Below are 13,272 nucleotides of genomic sequence, written 5' to 3'. Positions count from 1 at the left end.
CTGGGGTTGAACACCGTATACATAAGAAAAATAGAAGATGCTGGTTTGATCAACAAAGAGAAGTTGCAAAGTTACTTCAATATACAAACATAGCAATAGGTTAAGAGGGTAGATATCAATTCCGATACTTCACCAGCGTTGGCTACCCGGTATAATTGTACCATTTTGGCATATTTTGGAGGTACTGGGATAGTGCGACACATTTACAGGTTTTGGGTACACTAAGAACTTTCTAGTACATTTTGGTTTTATTTGCTCTTTTCTGACTTGAATATCTGTTCAAGTTTTAGTTTATCTAAATTTTCTGCTTCTTAAGGGAAATTTCTAGCCTGTTGTTCGTATAGCATAAATTAATATTTTGTGGTGCAATTTCAGTCGTAAAACTGGTACAGTTAAATTTAAGAGAGTTGGAAACAGTGTACTTCACACTAACATGGCAATGAAAGTACGACGCTGTTATCCTATAATAGGTTCTTAAATATTCAAATTATTTCGTTAATCAAACAAGAGCTTTTCTTGATCTTTATTTAAGATATCCTAAATTATGGGAATTTTAATGGTCTTTAAAGTTCTTTGTTTTTCCCTGAAAACTTTCTTTTTTTGTTTAAAAACTTCAAAAAAGTTTTTTTTAAGAATTAATATACATGAAAAGCCGAGACTTCATTCGATCTGAAAACAGAAACCCCTCAAACTGAATCCTTACCTGAAACCCTCAAATTCCAACCTAAAAACTTAAACCGAAAAACTGAAGACTATAAGGAACTTAAAGAGAAAAGTAAGGAAAAGTATGTTGTTTAGCCAAAATAAGTAGAATTTCATGGGAGCGTTGATTCTAATCATAGGACGCTGGGTACAGTTTCTAAAATCGTCAAAGCATGCAAGCAAAATGGTAAAAAAAAAGCGGGAGAGGGTGATTACGAAATTGAGACGCGTAGAATGCATTCAATTCCCTGAAATGGGTAATTTAGCAATACTGGATATTAAGAAACTGGAGAGTAAAGTAAAAATAAGACCTACAGAGGTTGTAGTAGAAATTTCAACGGGACTCAGATTGAAATTTGAATGTGTTGAGAAATTTATTAGATATGCAAAGCATTGATTGGGTCTGAGACAGACGAACAGTTATTTTTTGGAATAAATGCGAATATAATGAACATAAGCAAAAAACAAGAGAGTTTGAAAGCAATTGTCAATCGCATAGACGGAAATGGACTGAAATAGTTCCAAGTCTGTTTTTTGTGTGTATATCTTGAATAAAAATTTAACGATAAGACATATCTTGATTTATAATAATTTTTCAAATGGACTAGAATGCCGCTTAATGTTTCCTGAAAGTTCACTGCAGAGGTTAAGTTATCCCCAGGGTATGTTTAATTTGACCTTTAAACATTTCTGAATAGAATGGCTATTTCAAAACATGATTGGATGTCTTTGGGGGAGGGCAGCTAGAGAGGACACGGGAGGGGGCTAGTTGACCCTTAATCACTTTTGACTCTTAAAAATGGTATTAGAGCTTTCAATTCCGAATCGGAAGAGCCCTTCTAAAGGTTCTGTGACAATCCCCTCTGTTTGAAGTGGCTTTGGAAAATAAATAATGACACACTTGAACCCTGTGACTCATTGCTATAGGCAATGCTAGAGCATTGTCTTCGATTGGTCTCCTAGAGGTTACTTCCTCACCATTTATTTACTTTCAACTCCGAGCTTCAATATTTTTATGCGACGGTAAATTAATGGAAAGCCCATATTACGCTTTTGAAAAAAAAATTAGTGCAATTAGTTTAATACAAACAAATCCTAAATAAAATCCAAGTTCGTTTTTCGCTAAGATTTGAGCAAAGAATAAAGATATGCCGGTTTTGTAGAAGCATGAATTTTTTAGATTTTTTTAAATATACAACATAAAATTGGCAAAATGATCTTTGGGGAGCTTAGACGGTGATATAAAAAAGGTCAATATCAGTTTTTTTTTTTTTTTTAAATCAAGTGCATTAAATTCAGGTTTATGTCCAAACTCTCAGAAACTTCACACCAATTGTGTATCTCCCCTCTCAATTGGTGCCCCTAGTTGTATGTGTGAAGAAACTAGTTCTCCTGCTTTATTTAATCATCTGTTCTGGATATTGCGCTTTGAATATGTTTGAATACTATGTTCCAGCAATAATTTGATATGTTAAAAATTTAAACTTTATCATATAGATTAGAATCCCGAGGTTTTATTATAAATGGTATCTTTGAGAAGGCGGTTTTTTGTGCAGGATTTGTAGGATGAAGAGTAGGGAGAAACTCTTTTCGTTCTTTCTGATGTTAAACTGCATAGAATGAGACAATCAACTACAGCTTTTACCTATAGCTCGTACCTTTTCTCAGATATTACTCACGCGCTTCTCACTAATTGTTTACAATTAAATTCTAGTCTTAATATTTTTATGTGATGGAAAATTAATTGGAAAGAACTCATATAACATTTCTGAAAAGAAAAAGCGCTATCAGTTCATGGCTGAAAAATTCTTAGCGTAGGTCCTATTTATATTACCTAAGGATTTCAGTGAAGAATGAAGATATACTTAATTTCTAGAAGTACAAAGTCGATGAGCAAGGCTCTTGTGTCATTTCTGATGTTAAATTACTTAGGATGAGACATTCAGCTGCAGCTTTCAATATAAGTTGTAGTCAAAGATTTTACTGAAACGTTTATCACCGTATCAACTCTAGTTTTAGCATTTTTCTGTAAAGGTAAGTTAAACAAAGCTTATATCACATTTTTTTTTTCTTTAATACAATAGGAACCGTTTAATATAAAAAAGTCTAAGTCCAAAATCTATTCATTTCAACCAAAAATTTAAGTAGAGAATGAAGAAATGCCCGATTTTTAGAAGCATGAAGTCTAAGATGAAGCTCCCTTTGTAATTGCTGATGTTAAATTGCTCAGAATGAGACATTCAGCGGCACCTTTTCATCCAGCCAGTAGTTTCAGACGTAAATGAAACGCTCTATCAATATTTTACTTTTAAGTTCTACTTTCAATATTGAAAACTTCTCTCACTGAAGGCTCAGCAGCACCTTTTCATCCAGCCGGTAATTCCAGACGTCACTGAAACGTTTATATCTATATTTTACTTTTAAGTTCTGCTGTCAATATTGAAAACTTCTCTCAATGAGAGCTCAGCAGCACCTCAGCAGCAGCTCAGCGGCACCTTTTCATCCAGCCGGTAATTTCAGACGTCATTGAAACGTTTCTATCTATATTTTACTTTTAAGTTCTGCTGTCAATATTGAAAACTTCTCTCACTGAGAGCTCAGCAGCACCTCAGCAGCAGCTCAGCGGCACCTTTTCATCCAGCCGGTAATTCCAGACGTCATTGAAACGTTTCTATCCATATTTTACTTTTAAGTTCTACTTTCAATATTTAAAACTTCTCTCACTGAAAGCTCAGCAGCACCTTTTCATCCAGCTGGTAGTTCCAGACGTCATTGACACGTTTCTATCTATATTTTACTTTTAAGTTCTACTTTCAATATTGAAAACTTCTCTCACTGAAAGCTCAGCAGCAGCTCAGTAGCACCTTTTCATCCAGCCGGTAGTTCCAGACGTCATTGAAACGTTTCTATCTATATTTTACTTTTAAGTTCTACTTTCAATATTGAAAACTTCTCTCACTGAAAGCTCCTTTTAGCTCCTCCTATTATGTCCAATCTGAAGCTGCTTAGATAAAAGACGTTTAGCAGCAACTTTAAAGTAACAAGGATATTAAAAAAGAAATCAGATTCTTTGAGTCCGATAAGTGGAAAAGTAACACAACCATATTTGTCTGAAAAATTAGGCAATATCCGGCAATCCATTTTAATCAAAGAGACCTCCTCATCCAGTTAGATATTTTTATGCTGAGCGGGCGACAGGTTTGACCATAAAGAACGTGCGTGAATAATCAGCAGAAAACAACTGAAAAGAATAAATCAGCATAGAGCTCTTGACAGAGCGTAACTATAGAGGTACATATTAGCTATACTCTTAATAAGATGTAACTTTTCTAAATGCTGTAGCAAAAAACAAGCACTACCACAAATCTGAAGCATGCATTAACATGGATATTATTAAAATTATTCACGGCCAAATGCTTTGAATTATTAATTGACTTACAACATTAATTTAGAAAGACCAATTAGGCAATTTTATTTTGTTATATTTATTCATTTAGTTGACTACTGACGTGCAGATGGAATCCTTATTTGCTTCTGTTTTAAAATATTACTTGTATTACTTAATTTTTACATATTCTCACCAGCCTATGTTTATTCAGTAGCGCAACTAAAGTAGCCCAACTATTTTATTTACTCTAAACACATGAGGAAACTAAATAATCAACTTTATACTCCCAGAATCATCAAATAGTACACAACGAATTAAGTTATTTCAGCTAAGTTTATAATGAGCAGCTTCATTTTATTTTTATATCTTTTTTATAGCTATTGGTCCTTAACAAGTTCGCTTCTAGGATCTTTATTATTATTGGTGCTATGTGTTTTTTTTTTTGTTTTTTTTTTTTTGAATAAATTGAAATTATTGAATTTCATGCTTTATCAAACTTCCACTTTTCTTTTATCCATTCATCACTTATTAATTCTTTTTAACCTTATAAAACTAAAATTTGTCATTAAACAATCCTTACAATTTTGATTTTAAATATTAGTTATATTAAAGTATCAAATATATCAAAGTGAAAACATTTTGGCTCCCCTGGTTCCATCTCCGGTCTATTCACGATGGAAAACTGTGGTTTACGATGTAGTGTTTGGTTATGCTCAAATTTATAATAATGACCACATAATATCCTCATCTAATTAAGGAAACTGACAGGACCTTAAATTAAAACACCAAACTAATTAAAATAGCAGAGGCCAAATGTTTCAGGCTTAAATATTGACTCCTTTATTAACGGAAACAAAGCTAGAATAAAAAAAAACGTAAGAAACCAAATGCCCCATTAAATAAAGTATCTTATAAAGACGTTCTTGTAGGAGGTTCCCTGGTTATTCGTTCTGTAAACATTCATCGTGAAATCGTAAACATACTCACACATATATATATATATATATATATATATATATATATATATATATATATATATATATATATATATATATATATATATATATATATATATATATATATATATATATATATATATATATATATATATATATATATATATATATATATATATATATATATATATATATATATATATATATATATATATATATATATATATATATATATATATATATATATATATATATATATATATATATATATATATATATATATGATTTAAAATTCTGAACATTTTGTCAACATGGGAGGAACAAACCCCCTTGCCCTTGATTCTTTTTGGTATTTTTATTGAAAAATACCTCTTTTAGTTTTTCAATTAAAAAGATTGTCAGCTGCCCTCTATATTTTAAAATTCGACATTGTTCCCTCCCACCTATATTTCATGAATTGAATTCACTAGTCAAGTCACTTGATTAAATCTATACTTGTTACGTACATAGGACTTTTCCCAAAAAGGCCAGCGAATGATGATGTTCAGAATGTTATATTATGTATAGACGATAAAATATAAGGACACGCTGAATGATGAACCCATCAAAAATGACCCTTGTATCATTACTTATATAGTTTACCTTAATACATAGCATTAAAACAAAGTGATCCATCAATTTCTAACATATTCCATAAAAATGTTCTTGGAGAGGGTTCCGCTGATATTCCTTAATATTTATCTTACTGTACACGTTAATGATTCAATATTCTGAACGTAAGTAAAATCGAATTATTTCAAGACCAACCTTGCATCATTCCCTAGTTTTCTTTCCATGTCACTATACCTCTTCCAGTAGGCAAAGCAATAAGGATATAAGGGTAGAAAGGCGTTATATGCTCCTCTGACAATGTTTATATCTCTCTAGAAAAAAAAGGAGAAATTAAACTAAAAAAAACTTTTTGTCAAGACGACACGTAAGCATCAGACTGATTACAAGACATTTGATTATCTGCATGGAATTACGTACTGCATTTAAGTGTGTGGGTTTCAATGAACTAGATTTGACTTGATTTATTGACAATAAACAACTTCTTGATTATTCCCGAACTGCCAACATGCCAGAGGCCATAAACAGCCAATACGGGAATTTCAGAGGAATCAATCATTTGATAGAAACATCACAAAATATTGGACAAAAATGTCATTGAACAAAAGTTTTTTTTTTCTAATATCGTTAAGCAGAAGACTAAACAAACAAAGACTAAACAACAAAAAAGCAAGTATTTTTTTCATCTACTCAATAAGATATTTTCATGTATTTTTTTTTTAGAAGGAGATTAGCATATTCAATTCTTCTATCTATTAGGGCAATACATAAGCATTCCACATAAGAAAGGAAATAAATCCCTTCAGAAGATTATCACATCCAGCGGGACACATACCTTACTCACAAAAAAATTAAATGGAAAAACTAAACAAACGACTTTAATCTACTCAGCAAGATATTTTTTAAGATTTTTTCGGAACGAACTTAGCGAAATTGATTCATTTATATAGTTGGGCAACCTGTTCCACACCTCTACACCAAAACGTCGTAATGACAGTGCACCTCTATGGCTGTGGCGCATTTCTGGTAAGAGTAAATTATTTTCAGATGAGGTTGTAGGGTATGAATGATATTCTGAATTCGGTTGAAACATATTAAGTTGTCCAAGTGGTTCTAAAGAATTAATACACGAGTAAACCAAACTTACAACTTGGAGCATGGATATTTTATAAATATTCAGAGCTTTTGCCAGGTGGAATGAATCACTTGTAATGTATTTATACGAAAATAGAGTTTTTACTGCCCGATTTTATATTACTTGGATTTTACGTGCATTATCATTAAATGAATTAGACCAAAGAGCGCACCCATACTCGAAATATGAACAAATGAGTTTATAATGCAAGGTTTTAAGTGCCTCATGAGGAATATAGTGCTTAAGTCTATTTAGAATACCTATCCCTCGGGAAATCTTAATGGAAAGTTCCCTTAGATGATCTTTTCATGTAAACATTTCATCAGTAATCATTCCCAGGCAATTGAAATTGGTTACCATTTCAATCACGACATTTCCAAACGAAAGGATCTTATTTGTTTCAACATGTTGTAGATTTGATGATATCATATATTTTGTTTTGAAATAGTTAATGATAGATGATTCATTCTCAAATAACTAAACAATTAAGCTAAAGCGGTCTCCGTAATAGCAAACAAACCATCTACCGAATATAACTTAAACAACATTACTGTGTCATCAGCATATGCTAGTAGTATGCAATTAGTTGTAAAAACAAAATTCTTACTTCCCAATGTTGCTCAATTCAAGTAAATTAAAGTTGAAATCTCCCGCCTCAACAGATGGCACCCTAAAGGACCCTAACTTATTATATAAACTTCCTAGAGATGACTCTGCTACTGGCGAATTCGGAGGTTTATATACAACTGCAAGTAATATCTCTCCATCATCTTTGCACAATCGCATGACAAGGGGTTCAAGTAGCCCTTCAAGCCAAAAAGAGACATCATCTAGTATCAACTCTGAAAAAATCACTTCGTACGTAAGCGCCTAAGCCAATTTTCGCATAGCCTACTACTACGATTACGGGAGTGGCAAGAATACCCTTGAATTTCAATAAAAGATATAAGAGATATGTCAGTTTTAAGTCTCCGTCAGGCCTAATATGTCAAAAGAAAAATTTGACTCCATTAGCGTTGTACACAGACTGTCCGTAGCTGTTTCTAGCCCCTGAAAATTGTAACTGGCAATTGTTAGCGTATTGGGCGATTTTGTAACGCGGAGTCAAACTGGGCAAGCATATTCAAGAGACGGGGGGCAAAGGAAGTATAAATCCTAAAGGAATGGGAATGGGGACGCTAAATTTATTTGGAATCTTAAAGAGGAAGATAGACATATTAGCTCTATGGAACATATCTTTTAACCTTAAATTAGCAGAAATCTTGTCACCAAATAATTTAAAGGAGGACGCAGAAATTTCAGGAGGGATAGGATTAAGAAAATGGGTTACTACTACTAACTCCATAAGTCGGTGTTACAGAGGCGTTAACTGCTATTACTGATACCTTGCACTTTTTAGTCGTGCAATTAGCAGCTAGAATTACTAGTAGAAGCCGACTTAGAAACAGGTAGCAAAAGTCCCTGGGACCTCCGATGAGGTCAATCCTAGGCCCTTCTTTGTGATTATAAAGTTTTGCACACCTGGCGGTGCTCTTGTATCAATAAGAGTCAACATCCTCCAGAATCACCCTTAGTACGCCCTTGTCTGGTAACATATTTACAAAACATTATACTTACGATTATACGATACATTATACGATAAAATCAATTATACAATACGATTACATTATACTTACGATTGTCTCAACATGTTCAAGTAGATGACACCATCCAGTAAAATCAAACGGATTCTCCTTCACAACATTCCAATACTGTTCAAGAACCTGTCTTCTTTCAACGGTAATGGCTACTCCTTCATCTAAGGTTTCTTTGGTTTCTTCTATAGTACCTTTTATATCTCCATTTTCGGTTGAAGGTGGTTCGACTTTAGAGGCAATCCAAGAATCAGGCAACTTAGCATGATTAAATGGGTCAAAATTGAACTGATGAGTCTTCTTTCCGGCTCTAGTTAGAGATAAGTAGTTGAACTCGTGGTTTGGTGACTCAAACTCCAATGGATGAATATCGCCAGAAACATGGGAGACATTATCTAATATGTTACTTAAATATGCAGAATTTACTTCTCCGGGTCGGAAAATCTTAAACTCTAGTTTTCTGCAAAGAAACAAAATATATCAAGCATACAATAAAAAATCAAGAATAGTGCAATTTATGTTTTGCTTTTATGGCAAATTCTCAACTTCGAACTTTTCTCTTGAATTATTCAAAATTTGTGAACCTTAATTGATTTTGTTTTTTCTCCAGCTTTCCTGTATTGGCTGTAAAAATAATATCTCATCTTGTCTTTGAGTTTTATTTTTTTTTTTTTTTTTTTTTTTTTTCAAATTTACTTCTCCGGGTAAAATAAAAAATCATACTTTCTGCATAAGACAAACTATAAGAAATGCAAAAAAGACGAAATACCCACCTTATATCTTACTTTTATGACAATACTGTTCTTTTACTGCTCTTTTAGGGGGTGGCGCATTATATAATTTGGTGCTTAAATATTTAGAATTTATTTCTTGAGGTTAGAAAGTTTTAAATTCCAAATTTCTTCAGAGATAGATTACATAATTATTAAAAAAAACTACAGTAATGCAACTTGTACAATATTTTAATGGCAAATTCTCCCTGCTTGAATTGTTCTCTTGTATTATTCAAAATGCTACGAGCTTCAATTGCTTTCTTTAAGAGGGGAGGGTGTTATTGGAGGTGGTATAAATTTACATATTTCCTTCGCCAGCTTTCTCGCATTGGTTGTAACTATAACATCTTGTCATCTCAGTTTTTTTTTTTTTTAATTTACATCACCAGGTAAAAAAAAACAACCTTGTATTCAAAGATTCTGTAGAGATAAAATATACGAAATACAAAAAAAAAATGGGATAATAAGTAAGGATACTGTCAGGATAATGAGTTTTTACTTCTTTTTTACACGATTGGGTCGTTATTTAATGTGTTGCTTAAATATGTGGAATTTATTTTTCCGGGAAAAAAGTCTTAAATTCCCAAGTTTTAAAGGAACAAAATACATTAAATACACAATAAATTATAATTGTGAACTTTGTTTCATATTTTTATGGCAAATTATCACACATTCTTCTATCTTTTGCATTATTCAAAATACAGCGAGCCTCAGTATTTTTGTTTGTTTTTTAGAAAGGGGAAGGGGGCAATTGGAAGTAGTATAGTTTCTTCTTCTGGTTCCTCGTATAGGCTGTAACTATAGCTTCTCGTTTCGCTGACTTTGTTTCGTTTTCTTTTTTTTTCTTTACTTCTCTTATTAAAAAAAAAAACATTAAATTCCAGTATTCTGCATAGACAAAATATTTCGAACACAATGAAAAGTGGATTCCTGCGCCTTATATAATAATTTCATGACGTTGTATTTTAAAGGGAGTGAGAACAATTAGCCTAAAAAAAATACTGCTTAGCCTAGAAGAACAAAAAACGGAAGTGTAACTTAAAACGAACAGAAATTACCATGAATAATGAACTTAAACTTAAAACAAACAGAAACTTATACGAATAAGAGCTGGGTTGCTTCTTGCCTCGACACCCCTAAAAGCTAGAATGAAAGCAAAAAAAAAATACGACTGTTGCAAAGCACCCGGGGGTATTCGAACTCATTTAAGCGGTGCCAAAAGCACCTGCTCCAATGAAAGATCCCATTTTGATCTCAGATTATCATTACTATAATGTAAACACTACGTTATTTTTCATGTTTATTTTTTCAGGATGAGAGACCTGTGCTTCAGCGTTAACTATCGTCATCATTTTTCTTTCATTTCATCATTTTTCTTTCATTTCTTTTCTTTCATTTCATTTTTCTTTCATTTCTTTTCTTTCATTTCATCATTTTTCTTTCACTTCATTTCATCATTTTTTCTTTCAGAGGATGGGGGGAGTAGATAATTGTGGTGCAGGGCAACACTACTGCTTGATTAAGTTTTCTTATCACATTCTGTAGTTCAGCAACGGTAAAAGGTGAAAATTCAAAGCCTCTTCTCGTATGGCGATAGAGCAGACAGTGCAGACATAAAGAGCAGACATGTCTTTTGACGTTCGCTAAATTTCAGAAATTTCCCAGAAGAAAACTTCTTTTCTCCAGCCGAGACTGTGACCGACCCATAAATAGAATTTGTCACACATGATCTGTTCGAAATCATCAGATCGAATTTCCGCATCTCTTCTAGATTTCCAGGACAATTTTTTAGAAAAGTGGATCTCAAATTTTCCCAATATCGAGCATGTAATTATTTGTTCCAAATCTTCAGATCAAATTTCTGTATCTCTTCTAGATTTCCAGGATAATTTTTTAGAAAAGTGGATCTCAAATTTTCCCAATACCGAGCATGTAATTATTTTTTCCAAATCTTCAGATCAAATTTCTGTATCTCTTCTAGATTTCCAGGATAATTGTTTAGAAAAGTGGATCTCAACTTTCCCAACACCAAGCATACAATTATACGTTCGGAATCATCAGATCAAATTTATATATCTCTTCTAGATATCCAGGATAATTTCTTAGAAAAGTGGATCTCAAATTTTCCCAATACCGAGCATGTAATTATTTGCTTCAAATCTTCAGTTCAAGTTTCTGCATCTCTTCTAGATTTCCAGGATAACTGTTTAGAAAAGAGGATCTCAAATTTCCCAACCCCAAGCATAAAATTTTCCGTTAGAAATCTTCAGATCAAAATTATATATCTCTTCTGGATATCCAGGATACTTTTTTAGAAAAGTGGATCTCAAATTTCCCAACACCAAGCATAAAATTATACGTTCAAAACTATCAGATCAAACTTATATATCTTTTCTAAATATCCAGGATGATTTTTCAGAAAAGTGGATCTCAAATTTCCCAAAACAGAACATGAAATGATCTGTTCGCAATCTTCAGACTGAATTTCTGTATCTCTTCTAGTTTCCCAGAATACTCCTTTAGAAAAATGGAGCTTAAAATTCCCAACACTGAGCATGTAATTATTTGTTTGAAATCTTCAGATCAAATTTCTGCATCTCTTCTAGATTTCCAGGATACTCTTTTCGAAAAATGGAGCTTAAAATTCCCAACACTGAGCATTGAATTATCTGTTCAAAATCTTCAGATTAAATTTTTGTATCTCTTCTAGATTTCCAGGATAGTCTTTTACAGAAATGGAGTTTAAAATTCCGAACACTGGGCATGGAATTATCTGTTCAAAATCTTCAGATCACATTTCTGTATCTTTTCTAGATTTCCAGGATTTTTTAAGAGAAGTCTGAAAATTTCAAACACCGTGCCCAACCAGATGAAGATTTGCAGTTTCAAATATTCATGCTGAATTCAAAGCCCGTGATGGAGGGATTACATTATTGTCATCGAAATCTATTAGATCTCAATTAAAGCGATTGGCAGGCAGAAATTTCGTTGCGTCTTCAAGGGGTTCAAGTCTGATCTGCCAGTCTATAGAGCTTTTGCTCCTAGCTATAGGTTCCATTTGAACTTTGACAGGTAGTAATAAAGGCCTTGGGCTTTTTAAAACTTTATTTGGTATTCAAAGGCCCAGACCCACTCTTATTGTCCTTGCTGATGTTCTGTACTTTTTTTATCTGAAGTGGTAAATAAGAGACAAGAGGGTTGCCATTAAAAAGTAAAAAGCCCTATTCCTACAATATGTATCCATAAATATATACAAGAAATATACAAGCTATTTCTCTTTGATGTTTATTTTATCAAACCCAATAATTCGATTTATTCGGGGAAAATATAAAGATTAGACTAAGCGTCTTCCCTGTGACAACTTGGTAAACAAAACAAAAAAATCATTTGAGGTTAGACACACTTAGTTTCAAGCATTCCGACCCTTTTGTTCAGTATAATGAACAATAAAATCAAACAAGAAAACACACGAATTACTATTATCCTCAGTCCCTCCAAAAAGCTTTGCACGTCACTGAAAACAAAATATATTTTGAAGTTTTTTTTTACTGTATATAAAAAAAAAATACAAATGTTGCTCACACTATCCAAAATTCACAGAACTAATAATTAGATATAAATTACCACATGGCAGCTTGCATGGCCATGAGTGGCCACTGTGGCCGTCAACCACCATTTTGGTATGTTACATTTTCTATCCATAGAAAAACAAAATTAATACGTAGATAGAATATTAACAGTGTAAACAAAACTCATTCTCTAATAAGATATAGTTTATCTTGTTGGAACTTGCTAGTTGTGCTTATTCCCATAATTGTTTTTTGTTGTTCCTTTCTCTTTTATTGTTTATATGTTCATGTTGTGCTTGTTGCCTTGCTTATATGCTTTTGTTGTAGGTTGGTTGGCTTAAATAAAGAATCATCCTGAATTCAACGCAAGTCCCTTCTGTAACTTTATACTACATGCATTAGAGCTAGTGTCAAAGGTGTATTTTCTCTTTTTGCTGTGCTCCTCACGATATATTTAGCTCCTTCGGATACATCCAAGACCCCAGTGATAACCCCCTCCAGGATTT

General features: G+C 32.7%; 1 protein-coding gene across 4 annotated transcripts in view; it reads right to left on the bottom strand.

The window, feature by feature from the left end:
• Window positions 1-13,272, bottom strand: part of LOC136032299 (pre-mRNA-processing factor 39-like) — a 180,412-nt gene that overhangs the window by 143,640 nt on the left and 23,500 nt on the right. For all 4 annotated transcript variants that reach the window (XM_065712581.1, XM_065712583.1, XM_065712582.1 and 1 more), the window contains exons 3-4: window positions 8,467-8,884; window positions 5,854-5,969 (exon numbers count right to left, since the gene is read on the bottom strand). In XM_065712581.1, the coding sequence (XP_065568653.1) occupies window positions 5,854-5,969; window positions 8,467-8,884 (534 nt within the window). The remainder of the gene's footprint in view (window positions 1-5,853; window positions 5,970-8,466; window positions 8,885-13,272) is intronic.

Source organism: Artemia franciscana, chromosome 10 (genome assembly GCF_032884065.1).
Source record: "Artemia franciscana chromosome 10, ASM3288406v1, whole genome shotgun sequence".
Taxonomy (NCBI): Eukaryota; Metazoa; Arthropoda; class Branchiopoda; order Anostraca; family Artemiidae; genus Artemia; species Artemia franciscana.
Note: the sequence above shows the minus strand (reverse complement) of the source record. Positions and strands in the feature narration are given on the sequence as shown.